The sequence below is a fragment of the Anolis sagrei genome, chromosome 1 (genome assembly GCF_037176765.1).
Source record: "Anolis sagrei isolate rAnoSag1 chromosome 1, rAnoSag1.mat, whole genome shotgun sequence".
NCBI lineage: Eukaryota > Metazoa > Chordata > Lepidosauria > Squamata > Dactyloidae > Anolis > Anolis sagrei.
In genome coordinates, this window is record NC_090021.1 from 110047738 (window position 1) to 110071355 (window position 23618).

General features: G+C 39.3%; 1 protein-coding gene across 1 annotated transcript; it reads left to right on the top strand.

Annotated features, from left to right (window-relative positions):
* Positions 1–622: 622 nt before the first annotated feature.
* On the top strand, positions 623–5278 carry HTR1B (5-hydroxytryptamine receptor 1B). The gene has a single exon (XM_060752945.2). It carries the CDS (start codon positions 1284–1286, stop codon positions 2454–2456), a length of 1173 nt encoding a protein of 390 aa, XP_060608928.2. The 5' UTR covers positions 623–1283; the 3' UTR covers positions 2457–5278.
* The last annotated feature ends 18340 nt before the right edge of the window (positions 5279–23618 follow it).

A 23618-nucleotide genomic window follows, 5' to 3' on the forward strand; every position in this document is an offset into this window, starting at 1 on the left:
TGCCCGGGGAGATCTTTTGTTGGGAGGTGCTAGCTGGCCCTGATTGATTCTTGCCTGGATATTCCATGTGTGTGTGTGTGTGCGTCCGCCACTTGCCTTGTTTCCAACAGACCTCTGAGGAAGCCTGCCATTGATGTGGGTGAAACGTCAGGAGAGAATGCTTCTGGAGCATGGCCATACAGCCCGGAAAGCTCACAGCAACCCAGTGATTCCGGCCATGAAAGCCTTCGACAACACAATAATAATAACAACAACAACAACAACAGTCCTTAGACACTTGAGAAGTGTCCGACGTGTGATCCAATACAACAGGCAGTATAGTGATCTGGTTTGCTATGTACTAATCTTGTTGTGTTCCAAATAATAATAATAATAATAATAATAATAATAATAATAATAATAATGGTGATGGTTCAAAGGCAGTGTTCAAGAAGAAACCTGGACCTGTATTGAGGCTCCTTGAGATGACAGTGTGAAATCAGGAAGGAAGGTGGAGAGGAGGTTGTGGGGGGCAAAGCCGTTCCCCCCTCGGTGCTAGGACCCAGCGGAATCCTCCAGAGGCAGGCGGAGGGGCGGGGCGGTGGCTTGAAGTGGGGGGGGGGGGGAGAGGCGAGAGCTCCGAGAGAGTGGCCACGAGTTGCCTGGCGGGGCTCGCGCAGAAGGGAGTGGGAGCGCGAGAGAGACAGAAGAGCGAGAGAGAAAGAGAGAGAGAGAGAGAGAGAGAGAAGCCGCCGAGAGAGAGAAGCTCGCGGTCACTTCGAGGCTAAGAAAACAGGGAGGTTCTGGCACAGCAGGACTCCGGAGGCATCCCACCTGGGAGCTGTCCCTCTCCTGAAAAAGTTCTGGGGCTGGGCAGCTTGAGGAGAGAGAGGAAGAGTGGAACTGAGGAGGAGGAGGCGGCGTCGGTGCCCTATCTGCCCTCCTTTTTCCTGCGTTTGGTCTCCCGGCCCACCCTCAAGTTCCCTCCAAATAAAGTGGGAGAGATGCACCGTCGGAGAAAAGGCTTCTGCCTCTGCTGCTTTCCTCTGAGGCTGGGAACTGACTGGGAAAGGCGCACCTGTTGAAGAGCCCTCCGTTTCCCGCCGGAGGGGGGTCCTCAGTGGCGCGCGCCATGGCCCACCCGGGCGCGGGAGGCGTCCCGATTGGCTGAGCCCGGCGCACGAGCTCTCTCCCCCTCGCGCCGCCCCTCCCTCTTATTTGCCTCCTCCTCCTCCTCCTGTGGAGATGTGAGGGCGCTGCCCCATTGGGGTCGCTGCGCCAGAAGTTGCCCGTCTTCTGAGGGCATGGAGCAGTCCAGCCCTCTCTGCCAAGCAGACCTCGCCAGCCTGGAGGTTTCCCCCCACCAGCACGCCAATGCCTCCTCTCCCTCCTCCCAGAACTGCAGCTGGCAAGAAAGCCCCGTCTACCAAGATGGCACCCCACTCTCCTGGAAGGTTGTCCTCGCAGCCCTCTTGGCCCTCATCACCTTGGCCACCATGCTCTCCAACGCCTTTGTCATTGCCACCGTCTACCAGAGCCGCAAGCTCCACTCACCTGCCAACTATCTCATCGCCTCCTTGGCCGTCACCGACCTCCTAGTCTCCATTTTGGTCATGCCCATCAGCACCATGTACACTGTGACCGGGAAGTGGACCTTGGGCCAAGTGGTCTGCGACATCTGGCTCTCGTCGGACATCACTTGTTGCACGGCTTCCATCCTCCACTTGTGTGTGATCGCCCTGGACAGGTATTGGGCCATCACCGATGCAGTCGAGTACTCCACCAAAAGAACTCCCAAACGGGCCGCTGTCATGATTGCTCTGGTGTGGGTCTTCTCCATCTCCATCTCAATGCCCCCATTCTTCTGGCGCCAGTCCAAAGCCGAAGAGATGGGCGACTGCATGGTGAACACCGATCACATCTTGTACACGGTCTACTCCACGGTGGGCGCCTTCTACTTGCCTACCTTGCTGCTGATCATCCTCTATGGGAGGATCTATGTAGAAGCCAGGTCTAGAATCCTGAAACAGACGCCAAAGAAGACGGGCAAAAGGTTGACCCGAGCTCATTTGATAACGGATTCCCCTGGTTCGACCTCCTCAGTCACCTCCATAAACTGCAAGGCCTCTGAAGCTTCCAGTGAGACAGGGTCTCCGGTGTACATGAACCAGGTCAAAGTGAAGGTATCGGATGCTTTGCTGGAAAAGAAGAAACTGACAGCTGCCAGAGAGCGGAAAGCTACCAAGACTCTAGGGATTATTTTAGGAGCCTTCATCGTGTGCTGGCTGCCCTTCTTCATCATCACCTTGGTATTGCCTATTTGTAAAGACGCTTGCTGGTTCCACATGGCCATCTCTGACTTTTTCACATGGCTGGGATATCTTAATTCTTTGATCAACCCCATCATCTACACCATGTCCAATGAAGACTTCAAGCAGGCCTTTCATAAATTGGTACGGTTTCGATGCACAAGCTGAATTCTGAAGGCTTGAATGCATTCCAAGCCTTCAAAGACGAGAGCAGGAGGCTTGAATGCATTTTGTGTGTCTGATTCTGCAGGTAGGTGGATCATTCTTACCCGTGTTACTGTCTCTCTGGAAAGCAATATCTGGAATGGCACAATGGAATTCAGTGCAGGGGAGAAGCGTGCAAACATAGTGTAGCTTCTCCTTCAGTGTTGAAGTAGCTATAAAACCTCTGAGCCTTGGTTAGAGATGCTGACACCACTTAACAAATGCTGAAGGAAGTTATTTGGGCCATAAAAAAGATTATATCTCCTGGATTGTTAGAGCCATTGTGGTAGGAGTTGGAGAGCTTTTTGGACAACTTCTTTGGAGACACCTCCTTCACCCAGTGTGACTTGAACTAAAAGTTTGTCATCTGATCTCCTCTGCCAGGAGATTGTTGCCTCTCAGCCATCTGTGTTTGAAAGCCCTTTGCCAATATTTCACTCCTTTTTTTCCTGCTAGCTTGCTTAATTAAAGACTATGCGGAGTGGACCGTAAGTGAATTGCGCATGCTGCTCAAAACCTTAGTAGTCATACAGAGCAGAAAGACCTGGAAGAATTGGCTCTGGTAGTCTGAAAAAGCTAAGCACTCCCTTACTTATAGTTTAAAAGCCTTGGGAAAGAGTAAGGAAGTGAATCAAATACTGAAGAGCCCAGCATGAGAAAAGCAACTCATTCTTATTTGTAGTTTTTGTACTGGTGTTGTCATCATTTTTGTTTAATGACTTGTCGAATTGTAACCAATAAGTCAAATAGTGTGTATGTGTATATGTTTGTGTGTGAGTTCATGCATGTCGGTCTGCACACTTGAGAGCCAAAGCCAGCAAGCAGCTTTGTTATTATTTTTTGTTAGTACCTATATGTTCCTGACATCTTGCTGATGACTCATGTACAGAGCTTCTGTTAATTCACATATTAATATTAATACATAGAGACCAGTTAATGCCAAACCTTCCTTTCTTAACGCAGTCTTTGCTTACAAGCTCAACATTGTTAGTCTGTCTTAGAAAAGAAAATCTGGTGTTTATTCCCTATGTTGATGCTAATCAAACTGCAGCTATCAAGATTAAAATGACACATTAAATGAGCCTCATTATTTCTTTTAGAAAAAGAGCCTTCCCACCCCAGTGCAAAGCAATTTTCCCTCACTCTGATTTTATAAGCATATTCCTTCCACTTCAGCTCTCCGTGTCATATTAAGCACCTTAAGGGACCTGCTCTCTTTTCCAGAAATACTTTTCCAGAAATCTCTTTTCCAGTAGTGAACTAATGCAGTTTAAAATTTCTTCGCCATTGCTCCCTCTTCTTCTTACACCTCTACCCCACCCAGTCAGTTCTTCAGTCTTTTACAAAAGTGGAGGAAAGATTTTAACCACATGGCTCAACCATATTATTCACCTGATAAAACAGTAAGAAAAATAACCATTCCAGTGCTCAGAGAACTGTAAAGTTCCCCTTACATTTGTTGTTGTGCAAAAGATCAGATTTGTACCGTGCTTACTGCTTTGACTGAGCAGGGTATTTAGAAAATCATGTTACATCCTTCCTGTATTCTGTAATTCATGTACGGGAGCCTGCTGATATCCCACATCCCCAGACTTCAAGTTAGTGAACTTATTTTGTATCTCATATTTGGTAGAACCCAAAATCCTCTGTATTAAACTTGTCTCTCCTGTCCATCCCCCTGCCACAGACTTCAGTTCTGTCCATAGCTGAAAAATGACCACATCTGCCTATTACACATTGTTGGTCACAAAAACGTGAAAGGCTTTGCCTAGAATGTTACTATTTGTCAGAAAACTATGTTGTTTATCTTCATGATGCCCCACACTGGACATATTTTGCTTTGTCTATCTGTGAGGATTAGCCAGGAAATCCAAATAAGGCTCCTTATCATATGCTTTTACCTTTATATAAGGACACTATTTGGAAATAAATAGCCATTATTTCTCTAGAGACAAATTGCATGTTTGTATGTGTGTGTAAGAGTCACCTTTTACATAGAGGGTCTAGAGCAGGCATGAACAAACTTTGGCCCTCCAGGTGTTTAGGACTTCAACCGCCACTATTACTAACACCCTACCAGTTGTTAGAAATGGTGGGAGTTGAAGTCCAAAACACTTGGAGTGCCGAAGTTTGCCCAGGCCTGCTCTAGAGAGTTCCAGAAATTTTACCCTTCTGAGTGCAACATCTTTCTTCTGCCACCTAATGCTACACTAATGGCAGCTGGTAGAACCATGTCAGTGAGATGGTGAATAATATACTCAACATTTTCACCTAAATTATAAGAAGCCACCCAAGGCATTGAGATTATTTTGATGCTAGACTATACAGAGAACTTCTTTAAAGTTTGGACTGGAATCTGGAATGGATTTACCTCCCCAATGACATGGAACTATGAGCTACTATTCTGTTGGAAGAACCACCTGAAGAGGCATTACCGCAGCTCTGCTATTATACAAGAATGAAATTTCAGTGCCATTTCCCCATAGAAACATGATGGTTTACAGAATATCATAAGTTAAAAACCCTGTTCCCAAACCTAACGGATCCGTGTTCCAAGGGGATTAAAGTCTAAGTGCTATCAGAGAGGAGGCAAAGGCAAAGAAAATAGATGGAGGAAAAGGGAGAGAAAGCAAGAGATAACAGAATGAATGTGAAGAAATGCAAAAATATGCACTTGTTCTTTGTATTGAATCAAAATGCAATTGAAATTGGGTTGGATTTTAAAGACATTTCCATTCAGTTCTTTAAGATGGTATGCCATTCACCTGAAATTGGGGGGGGGGGGGAGAGGGGGAACAAATGCTATATTGATTTTTCAAGCACTTTCCTATTCAGTATTTCTAATTTATGTAGATTTATGTACAAAGTTCAGTGTCTGTGTGTATGTATTACAATGTCTAAAGTCAATTCGTTTCTCTCTTTTTTAATGGAAAGAGTTGCTGATCTCATTCTGAAAGGGCCAGAATTAAAAAACTTTGCACTGAAATGAACCATGCATGAAACAGTACAGCTACTCCAAGTTGGCTGTTTGTGAAAAGCAGAAAGTTGTTCAAGAAATGCATATATATTAAAAATAGCAGATCTGAGTACTGTAACAATGAGATCTATAATTCAGCCAGAATGCTTCACATATATATGGCTGGATCTGACACAGGGAATGAATTGCTTATCTCATAAGAATTGGTATTGTTTGCACTATTACAGTCTCCTTCGTAGCACCTTGCGATCCTGCTTTAGGAACACAGGAGGAGAAACATGGAAGTCTTATCCTTACATCTTCTTAATTAATTGGGAATAAAAGAACAGCCATTCGATGTTGTGACTATATAGCGTAGTTCATATCTGTATCACCGATACCTCATCAAACACAAAGGATCTAAAATCATCTGAAACACTGACTGTTTGGTGTTGTGATCCCACAGGACGCTAAAAAAGTGGTTTTTTTTCCTACGATGTCATCTGCAAAATATATGTCTAACTCGAATCTGAAAAAAACTGATGCTACTGAAGATTTATCCTACTTCATTATATATTTTTACTCATTATTTTTCTAAGGTTATAGATAGTTAATCTCTACATAATAAGCCCAGCAGTCAAAATGAAAAAAAAAATCAGAATATATTTCATCTGCTTTGATGGGATTGCTTTGTGAGTGTCCATTCTAACTGTAACAGAAAATCAAACAATAAAAAGCTTTACTGTGTTCTGAAGAGCATTTGACAGAAATTGTTTTACTAATGGTGTGACTATTTGATGGTTTACTGGAGGCATCATATTGTCTTTTACAGGTAAGACTTGTTTGATGATGAACCACAAGAATAAAGTGGTTAGTCATGACTGAAATTGCTCGCTGCAATTGCAGCCACCAACCAGATTGTTGAGCAAAACAACAAATTCCTGTGGCACCTTAAAAACTATTGAATTTATTATTGCATAAACCTTTATGGATCTCAAACCAACCTTATCAGGTGCATGTGATGCTAGGATGACCCCTGCATCTGATGAAGTGAGATTGAGTCCATTAAAGTTTGCTGATATTAAATTATTTTAAATATTTCACCCCTAATTGTCTTCTGTTGTGGAACTTATGGCAGCAGATACAAGGTTCCCCATTTAGTCTCCCGTCTGAACACTGACCGCTCAGTTTCTGCAACATGGTTGCAGAATTCTCTTTCTTCCATGCTTCCGTAGTCATCCCCTTTTCTGGAGAGACATAATTACACTAATACTTTCTCTTCAACCTGTGACACAGTTAGATAGCCAAGTCCAAATATTTAAAAGAGTTGAGAATAAAATTATTAATTTAACAGTACACATGCAGATTGAGAACATGCACTCCATTTAACTTAAAATAGTTGCTTATCTTTGGGAAGACTGACAGCTACAGGCATACATTTAATGTAGCACTGATATATATCAGTGGAGTTACAACAAATGCCATGATTGTACAACAGATTGCACAACAGAGACCACGTTCTAGAGCTCACCAGTTTCCTAGAAGTCAAATAGAACTCTGCCTACCAAGTGAGAAGATGGACTTTGTGTGTGTGTGTTTGTCAAACCATCATGCACAATCTTATACACAATTATTGTGGAATTAGCGTTATGTCCCAAGAAGTTTCTATTCTATGAGAACATTGTTCTTTTTCCTAAAGTTTCAGCTATTGAAATAACAGGTTTTGCCTAGAGATGAGAGTACTTTAAACAATATTGATTGGTGTGCTGTATTTGCCAGCCAAATGAGAAATTGAACCATCATTCCTAATGCACTTAAGATTCCTGTTAACTGCTTTTGGAGTAGTGTCATGGAAAACAGAAAGATTGGAAGTCCTCTTGATGTTGTGAATGATGCCAACTGGCAATGTGTTCGGAGTTTTGAGTATGGCATTCTAAGTATTTAAAGAGCACTTCCCACATTATAGTCATTTTCAGTAGAAGACAGTCATGTTTAAGATCTCAACAGGTCCTTAGCCCATTGGGAACAGTGCTCATATGAGGTATATGAATGTAGGTTGTTACTTATAACTTGGAAAACCATATGGAGTTTGATTGGAAGGGGGGAGTACTTGTACACATAATGCAGATATACAGAAATATTTTACATGGCAAGGATTTTTTATATATTCTAATACAAAGTATTAAAAAATGGTTAAACCACATTTGTATTCCCTTTGCAAGACTTCTCTGTCATGAAAACGTGAGGTAATGAAGGTTGCTTTCTTAGAACTGCTGTTACTTTAATGTTATTCATGTTGAAGCTCTTAGTGTGACCCTGGTAACAAGGTTTCCTTCTTTTCCAAATGTATGACTATTAATACCTTGGTTACTCCTCTGTGTATGCATGTGTATCTTCTAGTTGCCTGTCAAGTTATGGTGACGCCTTGGGTGTCTTTAGACAAACTATTCACAAATGGTTTTTCTAGTTCCTTCCTCTGAAATGTAACCTACAGGACTTGGTAATCTCCCATCCAAGGATTAACCAAGACTCCCTGCTTAGCTTCCAAAATCAGACAGTACCTGGCGCTTTTAGGCTACTTAAGCCCCATGTTCCTCCATGCCACTCATATAAAGGAGTCTATACTATATAAAAGTTAAAATTGCTTCCTTCTTTTAAGCTAAACAGTAATATATAAATCAAATTCATAAGGAATAGATTTTAAAGTTTGCTTTTTGGACTTCATTTAACAATTGTTGAATATTTGTTCTGAAATTTGATTTTTTTCTGATAGGTATAATTCATTTCTCATACATTTTCATTAAGACAATAAAAGTATGTGGAGGATAAATTGAAATTAAGTATGTAAATTCCATTGCCAAACATATTTTTGTCCCCATTGGCCAGGTTCTGTATTATTTGCTGAGAGAAACAAAGTCATCATTCAAACTGTTGTCTGGTTTTAGATTAGCATTTATCTCATTTATTTCTTTAGGAGAAACATAAATGCTGAATATGGAAATGTTTGTTTTATCTATTTGCCACAACTATAGCCTTTTAAAAAACTGCACAGTTTATGTATTGCTACTTAATTTAGAAAAACCATCTTGTTCCTAACTGAATGCTGATGCTTAGGGTGGTCATGATGACCACATAGAAATCCATATGGCAATGCTGTCTTGGTATCATACAAAATAGACGTTTGCAATAGTTTTGCTGTGTATGTTTGAAATAATAATTAGTAATTTCTCATCTGTTGTCAGTCTCTGTGCCTTAGTGAAGGGCAGTAAAAGCTTCCAGTATTCCAGACTGGTCTGTAATATATTTCAGTCTATATGATTGCATTGTGCTTGCTTATCCTTCATTGTGATTGAGTGTTCTACCCTGTCTGAAGTACTGAGATGCAAGAAATAGGACTGCTCCTTAGTAAAAGAGGGGAATTTGGCAGATGAAGCTTTTCTGGGCTTTTAAACCATAACAGCATGATAAAATACATAGAAACGACTTCTTCTGTGCAGGCTTTAAAGATGCATGAGCACAATCTTCTGATGCATTGGGACCCCCTACTAGTGCAACAAGTTTATGAAATACTGTCTGTGCTACTTTTTGGAAGTTGTAAATGCTGCAGAGTGCCTTGATCATCAGAATCCTACGCCTATAGTTAGCCATGTAGATCGATACTTGGATCTTCAGTTCTGTGTCTATTGCTTTTACAGCATAAATTTTGTAGAATTGGGCCAAACTTCTGTCTTCGACAAGCATTTTTTTTTAAAAAAAATTGGCAGTTTGACAGATAAAGCACATAAATCCATAATAGTTTTTGGTGTTGGGCACATAAAGAAAAATAAGTACATCTATGAGATGAGATAGTGTATCATTAGCTGCAGTAGAGAGCTACTTCTAGGAAACGGTGTTCCCCATTGGACATTGAAACAGATATTTGGAAGAATTGTTGATTTTATTTTTCACAGTTTCTTGAAAAAACAACATAGATGCTACAATCACAATTGAAAGAGGAGGAGATTTTTTGGGGGGTGGGGTGGATAAGAGTGAGATATTCAAGTAGTGATAATAATCTGGATATTGGGGTAATTACAGACACAAACTATAGTGTGGCCACTTTATCTATGAAATTGATATACGATATTGTGGTTTCATTTATCTCCAGCTTAACTGATTCCGTTAAAGCCCTTCTGTACAAGCTACATAATCTTTTCAGTAGTTCCAGCATTTATCCCATTGAAAATAATAGGGTTCAATATTATCTACAGTTTCACTATTCATGCAAAGTCTGGGAAAGTATCCCTTGTGAATATGGGGGTTGTAGTATATAAAGCACTGTAAAATGATGTATAGAGGTTTGGTTCCTTGGTTTGGTTTCTTGCTGGTGCTCATTATAAGAATATAGGAAACTTCCACATACCACATTGGACTGTTGGTTCATGCGCTGATCGGGAGAGTCTTCAGTCCTACCTGGCAATGTTAGAAATGGAAACTAGGATGTTGTGCAGGTGAACTGTATGTAATGCCACTGAGCTTACTGTCCCTCCTCAGTCTTGAACAAGTCATATACCCAATTAGGAGTGGAGAAACCAGAAGTATGCGTTAATATCACCTCTGCTTTCTCTGCCTTGAGGCGTGCACAGGACACTATCTCTGCTTCTTTGAGCACTACAAGTAGAAAAGGAGGGGGTGCATCTGAATGGTTTATGTTTTATCTTTCCTTTTCTTTGTGAAGGCTGACCTAGATCACTGTCCAGTTAGCCTCACAGAGAGTAAGTTGAGAAAGGATGCTAAGGATGCTGCCCAATGTATCTTAGAAGTAAGTCCTTACTAGTTTAGTAGGACTTACTCGGTAGGACTTTACATTTTGAAAAAACTGGGCATTGGTATTTAATGTTTCTCAGAATTTTACTGCCCTTCATACTTTGATCAAGTCCTGGATTTGGTTGTGAGACCCCCAACTCGTTCTTTAGTATATGAATTTTATTCTGCATTTTCCTTGTGTGGACGTTACTACACAATGATTAAAGCATCTTTGTGTAACTCTCCTGCCTCCATATATACATTGAAACATTTGTGCACACTTACCACTTATCTTGTAAGAAACTGAAATAAAACAAAGAAATGAATGTATTGCAGGCTTGTGATTGCCTCAAAAGAGCAGGAAGGCATTTTTTTTTACAATAATCCCTTTGTTAATGGATTCGCAAGCCAGAAATTAGATCGATTTTTTTTTAAAAAAAATCAGAAAATGCAATTTGTTTACCATTCACTTGCTTCAAAATTCTTCGCATTCTGAAAAGTTTCATTAGAGAGCTGTGGTAATAATTGCTACTACTGCCCACCTTTTCTATTAATTTCAATAGGATTACCCTTTTCATCTTCAAACACTGGTGTTTGGTATTTACTATTAAAGCTTTCCACTTCCTCTCATATTACCAGTACATCTCTTTTGGTAAAAAGCAAGTTGTGTTATAGGGTTTGAAAACAGCTCATCTCGTACATAGAAAGAGAGATATAGATTTCTAGTGTGTGTTTAATGGAAGAAAAGACAATACAAAACGCAAACATCAAATAAGATTTTCTTCTTTTTTATCAGAATGTGCTTAACAACATCAAAACAGATAATTTTAGTCTATACTCCTAACAAGAGCATATCTTGTGAGGTAGGGATGGGCTAATTTTAGTTCTGTGAGGTCTAGTCACCCCAGACTTGGTTAGAGATGAAAGGAAAGTCTGAAGCTATACAAGCGAGTCATGGCAACCTGGAATATCAGAAGTTTGAATCGGGGGAAGCTTTAAAACAATAATGAATTGTATAAATGTTGCATTGCTTGGGGTCAGAAACCTAAAGTGGATTGGAATGTGACATTTTGGGTCAGATAATCACATAGTATTTTACTTAGAAAATGAAAGCTGGAGTCCAGGAGGAAATTGATTACACAGCCCCAAAAAGGATGTGGTGTTAATCATAGGCAATTTAAGTAAGAAATAGAACAGAATTAAAGATTGTTGGAGAATTTGGCTTAGGAACAAGAGATGGAGCAGAGGAGAAACTGAGTGAAGCCACAAAGCACATACTTCTGATAACTATATCCATGGACATTGCATGATAGCCAATATAGAAATCAGATTACATAATTGAAAGTAAGGGATGGGGAAGTTCCATTTTCTGAAGAAAACAAACCCACAAATCTATAATAGATTGTGGCACAGATCGTGAACTCTAATACCAAAATTAAGAGTGAAGCTAAAGAAGAACATTAAATCAACTATTGTGCGAACTTGAAGAACTTCCCCGTAGCCACAACTTTTGGGCAGGGATAAAGAGAACTACTATAACAATCAATGCAGATAAATAGAAGAAGATAATAAAAAATAGAACAAGAAGTTTCTTTCACAAAATCCAAGAAATCAAGGGGAAATTAAACCAAGAGTGGGGATGCTATCCCACAAATAAGTGAAAATATTGCATGCTCAAGGAGCATCACTTGGTGGGAATAAATCACCAGGAACAGGTAGTATACTTATGGTGCTGCTTCAAGCTACAGAGACAGAATCAACTGAAATGTTAACCAAAATTTGTCAACAAATAGGGAAACAAAAATGGCCTATAGATTTCAAACATCAGTTTTTATTTCAGTCCAAGGAAAGATGACACTGGAATTACCTTGACTGAAAGATCTTTGCATTAATTTCACACTCGAGTAAAATGATGCTTAAAATTCTACAACAACTCTTTCTGTATAATGATAGAGACATTCCAGACGTTTAAACTGAGTTTAGAAAGGAAGAGGCATGAGATATAGTGCAAACATATATTGGATAATGAAATGCACCAAAAAATCTCAGAAGAAAATTTATAAATTATAAATTATAGCAAAGCTTTTGATTGTGGAGATGGGGAAAAATTATGAATTGCTCTTAAAGAAATGGGCGTACTGCAATATCAGAATAGAACTATACTGAATATTGAGAAACAATAGTTTCAGAATGGTTTATGTTATCATGTTCCCAATTTCTGTGTATGATTGTGAACACTGGAGTGATGAAGGTTAATAGGAAAATAATATTCCCATTTGAAATGTGATGTTCTGAAAGGGTTCTCTCGATATCCCAGCTGCCAATCAATCAATCAATCAATCCTAGAGTAAATGAAGCTTGAACTTTCCCTAGAAGCTATATAAACCGACTAAACCGAGACCTCTGTGCTTTGGATATACACTAAGGGAGAAAAAGCGAAGTCCAGCACTAATCAATAGTAAATGTGTATCTATCTACACACAGCTCCAAGGACTCTAATTGACCTTATTTTCCAAATTAAAATGGATGAACTCTATGTTTTATATTTTGATGCACGTGTTCTACTTGATGTCAATATATGGTTGATCTTTTTGTTTAAATGTTGGTTATGATAGTATTGCACTCATGGAGCCTGAACCTCATTTTCTTTCTCCTCCGCCATATTGTTTACAATTGTGTGTTTACAATTGTGTTTGTTTTTATATTTTATTTGATGTTTTTAATTGTGTGTTCTGTTTGTAATTTTTGGGCTTGTCCCTTGTACGCTGCCCTGAGTCAACTTGGGGAGATGGTTGGCAGGTATAAAAATAAAGTTGTTGTTGATGTGATTATTATTTTTATAGTATATTCCAAATTCAATGTGTGTTAAGCTGCATATTGTGATTGTTCTCAGATTATGATAATTATCTGATTGTTTTATTTCATTGGATACTGGCTTAATTATGTCATTGTCTACTCTTATAAAAACAGTAAGAAAAGCTCTATTAGATCCATTTGTTTTATATTGTAAAGGCATTATAAAATAGTTTACAATTAATAGTAGGAAAACAATTGCATTTCTGAATATAGATTCATGTTTACTATATTATTTAGTACTAGACTTTCCCGCTGATGCTTTAATGTTATTGCTGTTTAGAGACTTATTGTGTAAGGTCTTCATACTGTAATTTCTTTTTGATACTTTGGGAAAAGATGACTCACTAAAAAGGATAATAAAGATAGGGAAGGTAAAAGGCAATAGGAAAAGAGGAAGACTGCATTCTAGATAGAGAGATTCAGTAAAGACATTAGAAGATGCTATTGATGATGAGTGATGTTGTTTGTCATTCATGGGGTCTTTGTTGACCTTCAACTCGGCAGTTAATAACAAATATATGGGTGTCAAGTTAAATATGTCAAATTGTCTATTCATATTGGTTATCCTCATGACCTCCTCCTCCTCCTTCCAAAGGCTGGGTAGCCATCTGTTAGGGGTGCTTTGATTGTGCTTTTCCTGCATGGTATGATATGATATGATATGATGATATGATATGATATGATATAATAACATTTGTTGGGTATCCATGATAAACTTTTGCTTCAAAAAGGGCTCTGCAGCTGAAAAGGTTTGAGAAACCCTGAGTTAGAGGATCCCTCTTATTCTTTGCTGATCATAACATTTCTTGAATTTTCTTAGCGGCTCTGTAGATAGTTCGTACATTGTGCTTCTTTATCAGGTTCCATATGTGGTCAGTGGTTTCCTTGATATATGTTAAGAACACTTTTCCTCTAGGTGGATCTGTCTTTATTTCCATGGCTTGTTCGTGGCCTTGCAGCTCTTCTGATGTCTGCCGCAAAATACCCATTAGCCTATAGAGCCCAATAATTCCATATTCATAGTTTATTTTTCTCTAAAAGTTGAATGTCACAGTATATGTTCAAAATTAGGAGCACAATATTCAGAAGTACTCTTCATATACCATTTCCAGATTGGAAAGTTATGGTTTCTTTGTATGTCTCAAGCAGGCTTAATAATACAATCCCCAACCTAGTTATTAACAAGATAGTCTGAATACTTGGAAAATGGACCTGCTTTTCATTTGTTGGTACATCAAATTGCAATCCAGAATTGAAATGTCTAAACATTTATGCTAAAATGTGTTTGCAACGGGACACTTCCATTGCTGAAACTATGCAGACAAAATTTCAGCGGAATAGTTTCTGAGATACTACACATAATTAGGAGTGTATTTGGGGAATGGTTTTGAAAATGAGTAATGCTGTGATTCAGTAGTACCTGGGAGACATATTCTCTGACTTGAAAATTTTGTTCCTTAATTCAGTGTGTGGGTGGGTGCAGGATATACTTACTCAGATATTATAGATCTACAGGGTCTCAAAGAACTAGTTTTAAAAGCATTTTCATCCACCTCTGGTATGACTGGATGAGGCCCTTCTATATTTTTGCTTCTTTTTTTCCTAAGCTATCATTTGCAGTGACTACTCCCTAAAATCTTCAAGAAGAGTTACAGTTTTTCAGCCTTTTAAAAATCTAGTTTTTGAAGATGCAAATGACATACATAGCTGACAGGTATAGAGATAGTAACATTTTCCTTCTTTAATAACAGAAGAATCAGGGAAAATATATATCTCATATGTATCTGTGAAACAATCTATTCTGTGTTACTATTTTTCCCCTTAGCAAGAACCAGCTGAGAGAATTGTAATGTTCACAAAAAACAAAACAACAACCAAAAACTCATGATGAATTTTAAGGTCCTGTTTCTCCCCTGTAGTTCATACTAGCATAATTTAGTTGCAATTCTATGTTCAACAGAAGCAACACCACATCAATATTCATAAAAGTAAACCCAAACTCACAGAAAGAAATGTCATATAACGCTAAATAAATATGTCATTTTCAATTTCTCTCAGCATACTTTACAGTCTTAAGTTTGGTTCATTCCAGAATTTGAGAATCCTTTTTAAAAAGTTTATATGAAAAGTTATGCACATTTCTGTCCACATGACACTTAAGAGGAACTTTTGGTATGCTATTTTGGTTAATGTGCCTTTTCTGCAAACACTTTTCATAATCTAATGAAGGTTATTTTTATGTGTTACTTTGCTGTCTGTCACATACAGCTTTTTGCACCAAGGATCTCTTGTTTTAGTGTATGTGACAGACAGCAAAATAATAAATGTAGCATTCCTCCTCACTGCAATTAATGTTGTTACTGCTGATTTTCAGTCCAATTCTCTAAAAAGTGAAGGCATACCTGGCTTCTCACTCTTTATGCATGTCCTATTACCCACAGGGGTAAACCCTGATTGGTTATCTCTCCTAGTGGAGTTGACCTTGATTCGTCGCCTCCCCTGGTGATGGTCACCTTAGTAGTGGCCACTTTACTTGTGAGATTTACCTGTTGGAGAAGACAAAGTGATCATTAGGGCAATGCCCACACATCTCAATTGTAATATAATTCTGCCTCCAGTATTCTGCTACAGAAATCTTGGTTCATAGCTGCCAAGGAAGAATGCTTTATGAATACTTGGGCAGTAGTACCAAAAGATGGAATGGTATGTTTGGTATTTAGAGACAAAGACATTCAGGAGTTATCTCACTGCATTTTCTCTCTCCTTCCTGATTGCTATAAGCTCATAGTGACTAAGCAGTATCTAAACTCTCCCCATACTAACAAAACTAGTGACAAGAGTGCTATGTTCACTAAAGTTTGGGTATACAGAAATTATTCTTAGACACAATACTTTATGAAAGCATATATTCTTTACTTCACTGCTGACATCAAAGGGAATGAAAAACAATGGAGGGATGGGTTTGTTGTTTTTGTGATGTGTGCTGGGGAAAGCATTTACTTTCATTGTACAGTTCTTTGGTTGTATTATAATAATACAACTAGTAAAACAATCTGCAAACTTGTCATTACGGGAAGTTGAATAAAGCAAGGATTCAGTTAAGTACATCCTTGGTATCTGCTAGGTTTGGTTCCAGGACCGCCTCTGTGGATACCAAAACCCATGGATGCTCAAATCCCATTTTACAGTATACAATGACATAGTAAAATAGTGTCTGTTATATAAAATGCCAAAATTGAGACTTGATTTTTGGCATTTTAGGAACATTTTTATGCCATGGATGATTGAATCCATTGATGGAGAATCTATGGATAAGGAGGGCTGACTGTATTAACGATCGAAATACATGAAATATAATATTTGTTCTAATTTATCACATCTCTCTCTTAACACAAAGAGGCTTGATATATTTTCTGGCTGGGAAGGTAGTGTTGGCCTCATTTTCAAGATGTCTTTCGAATACAACTAAGAAAACCATGAGCAGCTTAGTCCACTGGAAGTTCAGATTTATTGATTCCAAATGCCACCTGTTTAGACAGTAATTGGGTCTACTGTGGCATCCAGTATTACTGGCATCTCTTCACATCTGGTGTTCCTCTCACTTCTTACTTAGTTAAGTGATATTAGGACAACAGAGGTCTCATTTTAGTTGGTCAGGTTTTAATTGATTAACAAAATTGAGAGTCAGCTTTATATCTTCTATGGCAGGTCTTGCCATGGGTATTCCACTTCGTTACATATGAGCTTACTTCTGGGTTATGAGGTGGCATAATAATTACGAGGTTAAATATATAGAGAATGTGTTCTGTTTCACATATTCTCTTGGGCAAGCAAGGACCTTTGACTGTCCATTAATTTCTTTTCTGTCAGCATTTCCTGAGATCTTATAAAGTAAATTCCATCTCAGGGATCTAGTCCTTAGAGGAGGTCGGAGGTTAAATCACTTGCAACATCTGCCAAATTGTCTGTGACAACACTTCAGTGTAACTGCTGTTCCTTTATTCACCACATCAACAGCTTGACTGTGACTCATTAAGCATTTTAGTGTAGAGCAGTAGTCTAAAGCATACACTTTGCATACAATCTCATGTTCAAGTGCCAGTGTCTTCAAACAGGGATGGGGAAAAATCAATTTGAGCTAATGCCAATCAGAATGAAAAGTACTAGGTAGGGGGACCAGTGAATTGATACAATATAAGGGATCTTCTGATATTTCTATTCCAATTTGTGGTGCATTACTCAGACAGAAGACTGCTATGTAAATGAATGTTGCGAATGCCATAGGGGTTTTTGGGGCTTTCTTTCATACTCTTATAATAAAATAATTCCAGTAGATGCAGATTCAAAAACATTGTATTGGATCAGATATCTTAATAACCTTTGGAATCGAGTTGATACTCCCAACTACGCTAGACTCATTGAATTAACTGCTAAGTGGCAAATCAACATCTTTCTAAATCCCATTGGTTCAATTGGGATTTAGTTAAATGTTGATTTACTATATCCATTCAGCAGTTGCGTTGATTGGTGTAATCTAGTTAGGACTAGCAAGTGGGTTTTTGCCTTGTGTCCTGATAGTGCAATTCAAATGCTTACTGAAACTCCTGGTCATTCTGGCATTCAACTAATTTTGTATTACCAATATGCTCATAAATGTGTTTGTATTAAGTCACATAATCAAAATCATCATTGTCATTTATTTATTTGGGTTTTTGTAGGTTTTTTCAGGCTGTATAGCCTGAAAAAGCCTACAACAAGCCGGTGATTCTGACCATGAAAGCCTTAGACGATATATTTATTTATTTATATCCTCTATCTCTCCTACAGGAGACTCAAAGTGGCTTAACATATAATTTAAAATATACAAATATGCAAACATTAGAACAGGGTTAAATATGAACAGTCTTAAAAATATGACTTGATTTTTAAAACCTTCATCTTTCAAAGTCTGCCTGAATAAAGAGGTTTTAGCCTGCCGCCAGAAGGATAGCAGGGAGTGGGAGGGGTTCATTCTGGCTTCCCTGGGAAGAAGGGAGTTGCAGAGTCAAGGGGAAGCCACCGAGAAAGAAGCCCCACTCTTTTATTCCCACCAACCGAGCTTTAGATGCAGGTGGGACCAAGAGAGGGGCCTCTCCTGAAGATCTCAGGGATCAGGCAGGTTCGTACAACAGTTTGCACAATCAGCCAAATAGTCTGGACCTGAACCGTCTACGGCTTTAAAGGTCATGATTCCTATTAATTGAACTTTTCCATTCATTTGGAAAGAGAGGGGGAGATTAACATACTCTGTGGTAGGAAACAGTATACCACATATATACTAATGTATAAGTCTCAAAATTTTAGACAAAAAATTAGCCCCAAAATTCTGGGTTAACTTAAGGATTTGTAAATAATACTTTACCCCCCCCCCTCTTTTTTTAAAGGGCCCTACCTTCTCCTCTGGGTTCAGTGGCAAAAGGCAAGAGCTTAGTCCATTTTGATAGAACCTAAAAGAAGCACTGACCTTCCTTTACTCTCTTCACCTTGGGGCTGCTTCTTGCCTTTGTGGGGAAATGGTGGTGGCAGCCAAGAGTGGCTGGCCCTCTGAGTCATCATTGGTGGTTTTCCTTCTCCACAGAATGATCCTTGAGTTATCCGTATCAAAGTCCATAAATTTTTGACCCAAACTTGCTCTGGACTTGCATATGAGGGTGATTTATACATGATTATATATGGTAATTAATCGATTTATAAAAAATGAAACTAGTGTAGAGTGGGTTGTTTTCAGCCCTAAGTACAGATATCTGCAAGAACCACTTTTTTTTAATCATAACATTATGCAGACATAAGTAGATTACAGAATATGGGAAATTGCTTGTGGGTCGGGGACAATTGGGCAGAAACATTACGAAGGGAAGAAAAAAAAATGTTGCTCCAAGGTAACTGAAAACTTTGCAAAGGCAGAGATGGGTGATAGAAGACTAAACTTTTATGAAATTGTAGTTCTTTTCTCAGTGACAAGGAGAATAATTAAATCCAGACAAGGGAGCTACCAAAACATATTTTGCAGTTGTGTTAGCTCATATTAAGAGTCATCACAATATGTAGTTGATAAAGTATAATGACCACAAAAAGGATATTTTTCTAGGTAAAGTATGGAAAGATAATAATAAAAGAGACAGCAAGAGGCAGCTCGAATGCCTCAACAATAATATAAATGCAGGAAAGTGGAGTAGATTACTGTACTGAAATGATGGCTCTATACATGTTTAGAGTGCTGCAGAGCAAAGATGACAAAGAACAGCCTTGAATGAATAAGAAAAAAAAAGAGGGGAACCCATTAACAGACATAAAGAACACTATATGGAATATATACAATGTGTCTTGTATGTATTTTATTTTGCTCTATTGTAATTTGTTTGGGCTGGGCCCCATGTTAGCCACCCTGAGTCCCCTTGGGGAGATGGAGGTGAGGCACAAATAAAGTTGTTGTTGTTGTTGTTGTTGTTGTTGTTGTTATTATTATTATTATTATTTGACCAACCTAGCCAATAGATGGAAATATAGTTTCAAAATTTACAAGATTGGGGTAAATAATTGCAGACATAATATATTTTATAGTAGAAAGAACTTGGCTTTTTTTTAGATGTGTTTGTGGGGTGTGTATGTGTGGGTAAATGCCAGTGTTCTTGGCACCTTCCTTTGAGGGTAAAATTCAAGGCTTCAGTAATGACCAAGGTTGGCACAGCTGGTACTAGGAAGTGAGTTTTGCAGCTCAAAGAAGATGACTGAAGACATCATTTTTTCTTAGATATTATTCCCTGGAAAGGGAAGATTATTCACTGTAAAGCTCATTGCACTGGCAAATGTTGTGGTGACTCAAACAATTCTCCACTCATGTTAGTTGCTTTAGGGTCGATGATATAAAAACACACGGGGGAAGCAACAACAGTGTCTAAGAATCTGTTTTAAAAGGTGGGAATTTTGATTCTGGCTTGGAAACTCTTATCAAATGATTTATGCCATAGCAACCACTGGATGTGTCTCTGTATGAAAAAGCTCAATGTTGGCTTTAATAAAAATACAAAGTAACAAGGATGGGAACTCAACTGTTGTCTCCAAGCCTCTCATGAATAATGGCTTCTTTCAAGAAGAAGAGTTGACAGCTCTGATGCTGGAGCTGAAAAGCCAAAGACATTCCCATAAGAATTGATCTTTTCATCATGACTCTTCTCTGGAATGAAGGTTCCATTCCCCAAGTCTTTCAGTGCATGGGATTTTAAGAGCACTGTTATCATTTAATGTTGAAGACATCTCAAAATTAAAATTTCCAGATATGTTCCTTCAACTAATACAAGCAGATTTATTTATTTATTTATCGTGTCAGGAGCAACCAGACATTTGTATTACATTTTTAACAAAACAAACAAACAAACAAACAGACAAAACACAAAGTTTGCAAGCTTGGTAGTTGATTAAATGTCCTTTGACCAGTATCTGGCCACTTGGAGTGCCTCTGGTGTTGCCGCAAGGAGGCCTTCCATTGTGCATGTAGCAGGGCTCAGGTTGCATTGCAGCAGGTGGTCTGTGGTTTGCTCTTCTCTGCACTCGCATGTCGTGGATTCCACTTTGTAGCCCCATTTCTTAAGATTGGCTCTGCATCTCATGGTGCCAGAGCGCAGTCTGTTCAGCGCCTTCCAAGTCACCCAGTCTTCTGAGTGCCCAGGGGGGAGCCTCTCATTTGGTATCAGCCATTGATTGAGGTTCTGGGTTTGAGCCTGCCACTTTTGGACTCTCGCTTGCTGGGGTGTTCCAGCGAGTGTCTCTGTAGATCTTAGAAAACTATTTCTTGATTTAAGTCGTTGTCATTCTGGCTGATACCCAAACAAGGGATGAGCTGGAGATGTCTCTGCCTTGGTCTTTTCACTATTGGCTGCTACTTCCCGGCAAATGTCAGGTGGTGCAATACCAGCTAAACAGTGTCATTTCTCCAGTGGTGTAGGGCGCAGACACCCAGTGATAATGCGGCATGTCTCATTAAGAGCCACATCCACTGTTTTAGCATGGTGAGATGTGTTCCACACTGAGCATGCATACTCAGCAGCAGAGTAGCATAGCGCAAGGGCAGATGTTCTTCACTATGTCTGGTTGTGATACCCAGGTTGTGCCAGTCAGTTTTCATATGATATTGTTTCTAGCACCCACCTTTTGCTTGATATTCAGGCAGTGCTTCTTGTAGGTAAGAGCACGGTCCAGAGTGACTCCCAGGTATTTGGGTGTGCTGCAATGCTCCAGTGGGATTCCTTCCCAGGTAATCCTCAGAGCTCAGGATGCTTGTCTGTTCTTAAGGTGAAAAGCACATGTCTGTGTTTCAGATGGATTAGGGATCAATTGGTTTTCCCTGTAATAGGCAGTAAGAGCACCTAGAGCTTCGGAGAGCTTCTGTTCAACCATCTCAAAGCTCCCTGCTTGAGCAGTAATGACACAATCATCAGCATAGATGAAACTCTCTGTCCCTTCTGGCAGTGGCTGGTCATTTGTGTAAATGTTGAAAGCGACCAGAAGCGACCAGAGGATACAAGCAGATGATCCAAGCCAATAATTTCTAGAAGTCAGTGGTTTGAGATTAATACTGAATAAGTGTCTCCTGGAATATCTAATTGATTGTTGATTTGAACTACTAAATATGGCTCTTTAGATCAGAGTAACCCTAGATCAGTGGTTCTCAACCTGTGGGTCTCCAGATGTTTTGGCCTTCAACTCCCAGAAATTCTGACAGCTGGTAAACCGATGGGAATTCTGGGAGTTGTAGGTCAAAACACCCGAGGACCCACAGGTTGAGAACCACTGCCCTAGATAGATGTATCTAGATCAGATTATTACAGCCAAATCTCTAAGGGTTTTTTTTAAAATATCTCCCTTGTATTTAATCAGCATCACTGCAGCATCATTGAGGGGTGATGACAGCTGCTGTCTAAAAATATTGGAAGAGTAACATTTTCCCCATTGTTAGCCTATGGGCATGAAGGTGGTTTTCCTTCAAGTACTTCAATAAGAATTTATGATTCTCATGTTAGTGGGGGCACTGAATCTGCTCTTGGTTTTAGTTTGAACTTTAAAACAGTTCTCTAAGCTGCTAAATCTGTTTGGGGATTGGATTCAGCACCTTGGATAGCTACTTTAAAGTTCAGGCTAACATCAGAGCACATTCAACTTTCCAATGAAATGAAAGCCACCAGTCATTACCGACATACCTAGACTGCAAGAAAAAAAAAAACCAATGGCATATTGGTTCTCATTTCCAACTATTCCTATGAAATTCTCTATCTGATTTGGCTGGGGTTTTTTTTTTTTGCTGATAGCTTTAAAATAAATTAAATGAATATGTAACCTTGAGTTCTCCAGATTTCACACCAGTATCTTGAGTCTCTGTAACTTAAGTACCAGAGCATGGGACGAATGCAACAACATGTTGCATTTTTAAGTGAAACATAACACTAGAAAACAATTGGGCAAACCAGAAAACAATGGACAGCCATTGTCATTTCTTTTGCTAGTAGTAGGAACATTTCTCTTCCTGTCTCCTGGGGAACCTTTGGGCATTTATTCAAACTTTCCATACCCCATTTATATCAGAGATAAGGAAATGCCAGTCACTCTGTTCTTATCTGACACACACTTCTAAATGGATTCTAGCCTTTACCAGAAGACCTCTTTTTTAACCATTTTGCTTTCGCAAAGGATGTGCAGAAAGGCACCCAAAAGCATCAGCACAAACAGAAACCTGATGTGTAACATCATTTTAAATGGAAACCAAGAGACAAAAGAACCTGAGAGGCAATATGACCTAGCTGATAATGTTTGCACTGAGGTCAACAATAACATTTACAGGGAAGTGTATATCTCAGAAATGTAGACTATGTCACAGAGGTGTTATGAAGGTACAATGAGATGTTATTGTTATTATTGTTGGGAGTCTTTAAGCCCTTGCAATTTATGATGTTCCTAAGGTGAATCTATCATAACGGGGGGGGGGGGGGTGTTTGCAAGATTTGTTCAGAGGGGGGTTGCCTTTGATTGAAACTGAGAGAGTTTGGGATTGCCCAGAATCACCCAGTGGGTTTCCTGGTCCTGGTCTCCAGACAAGCCTATACTGTGTAGCAAAAGGCTGAATTCTGAAGCCAGCTCAGGCACATGCCTCTTGAATACTAGAAGAGAAGGAGCAGTGCAGAAATATAATCCAGTATGCATCCCATCTGCCCTATTTTTTTGATGGGCATTGGCAGAACCAAGGGAGAAAGGACTGCAGTCTATGCCTATTTGAAATTAATTCAGGGCAGCACAAAAAGGCACAAGGGAAAAGCAATTGGCCCACAATCCTTTTGTTTGGCAGGCCTGGCTTTAGTGGATTGAGCCAAGTAACACCACATGTACAATACAATTTATAATGTGGTTTTGGCATTTGATTCAGCTCCCATAAAAAGATGATACATTTGGCCATTAAGGATATTTTGAGAAGTCTACTTTTGCATTTTTTGCACTGTCAATGT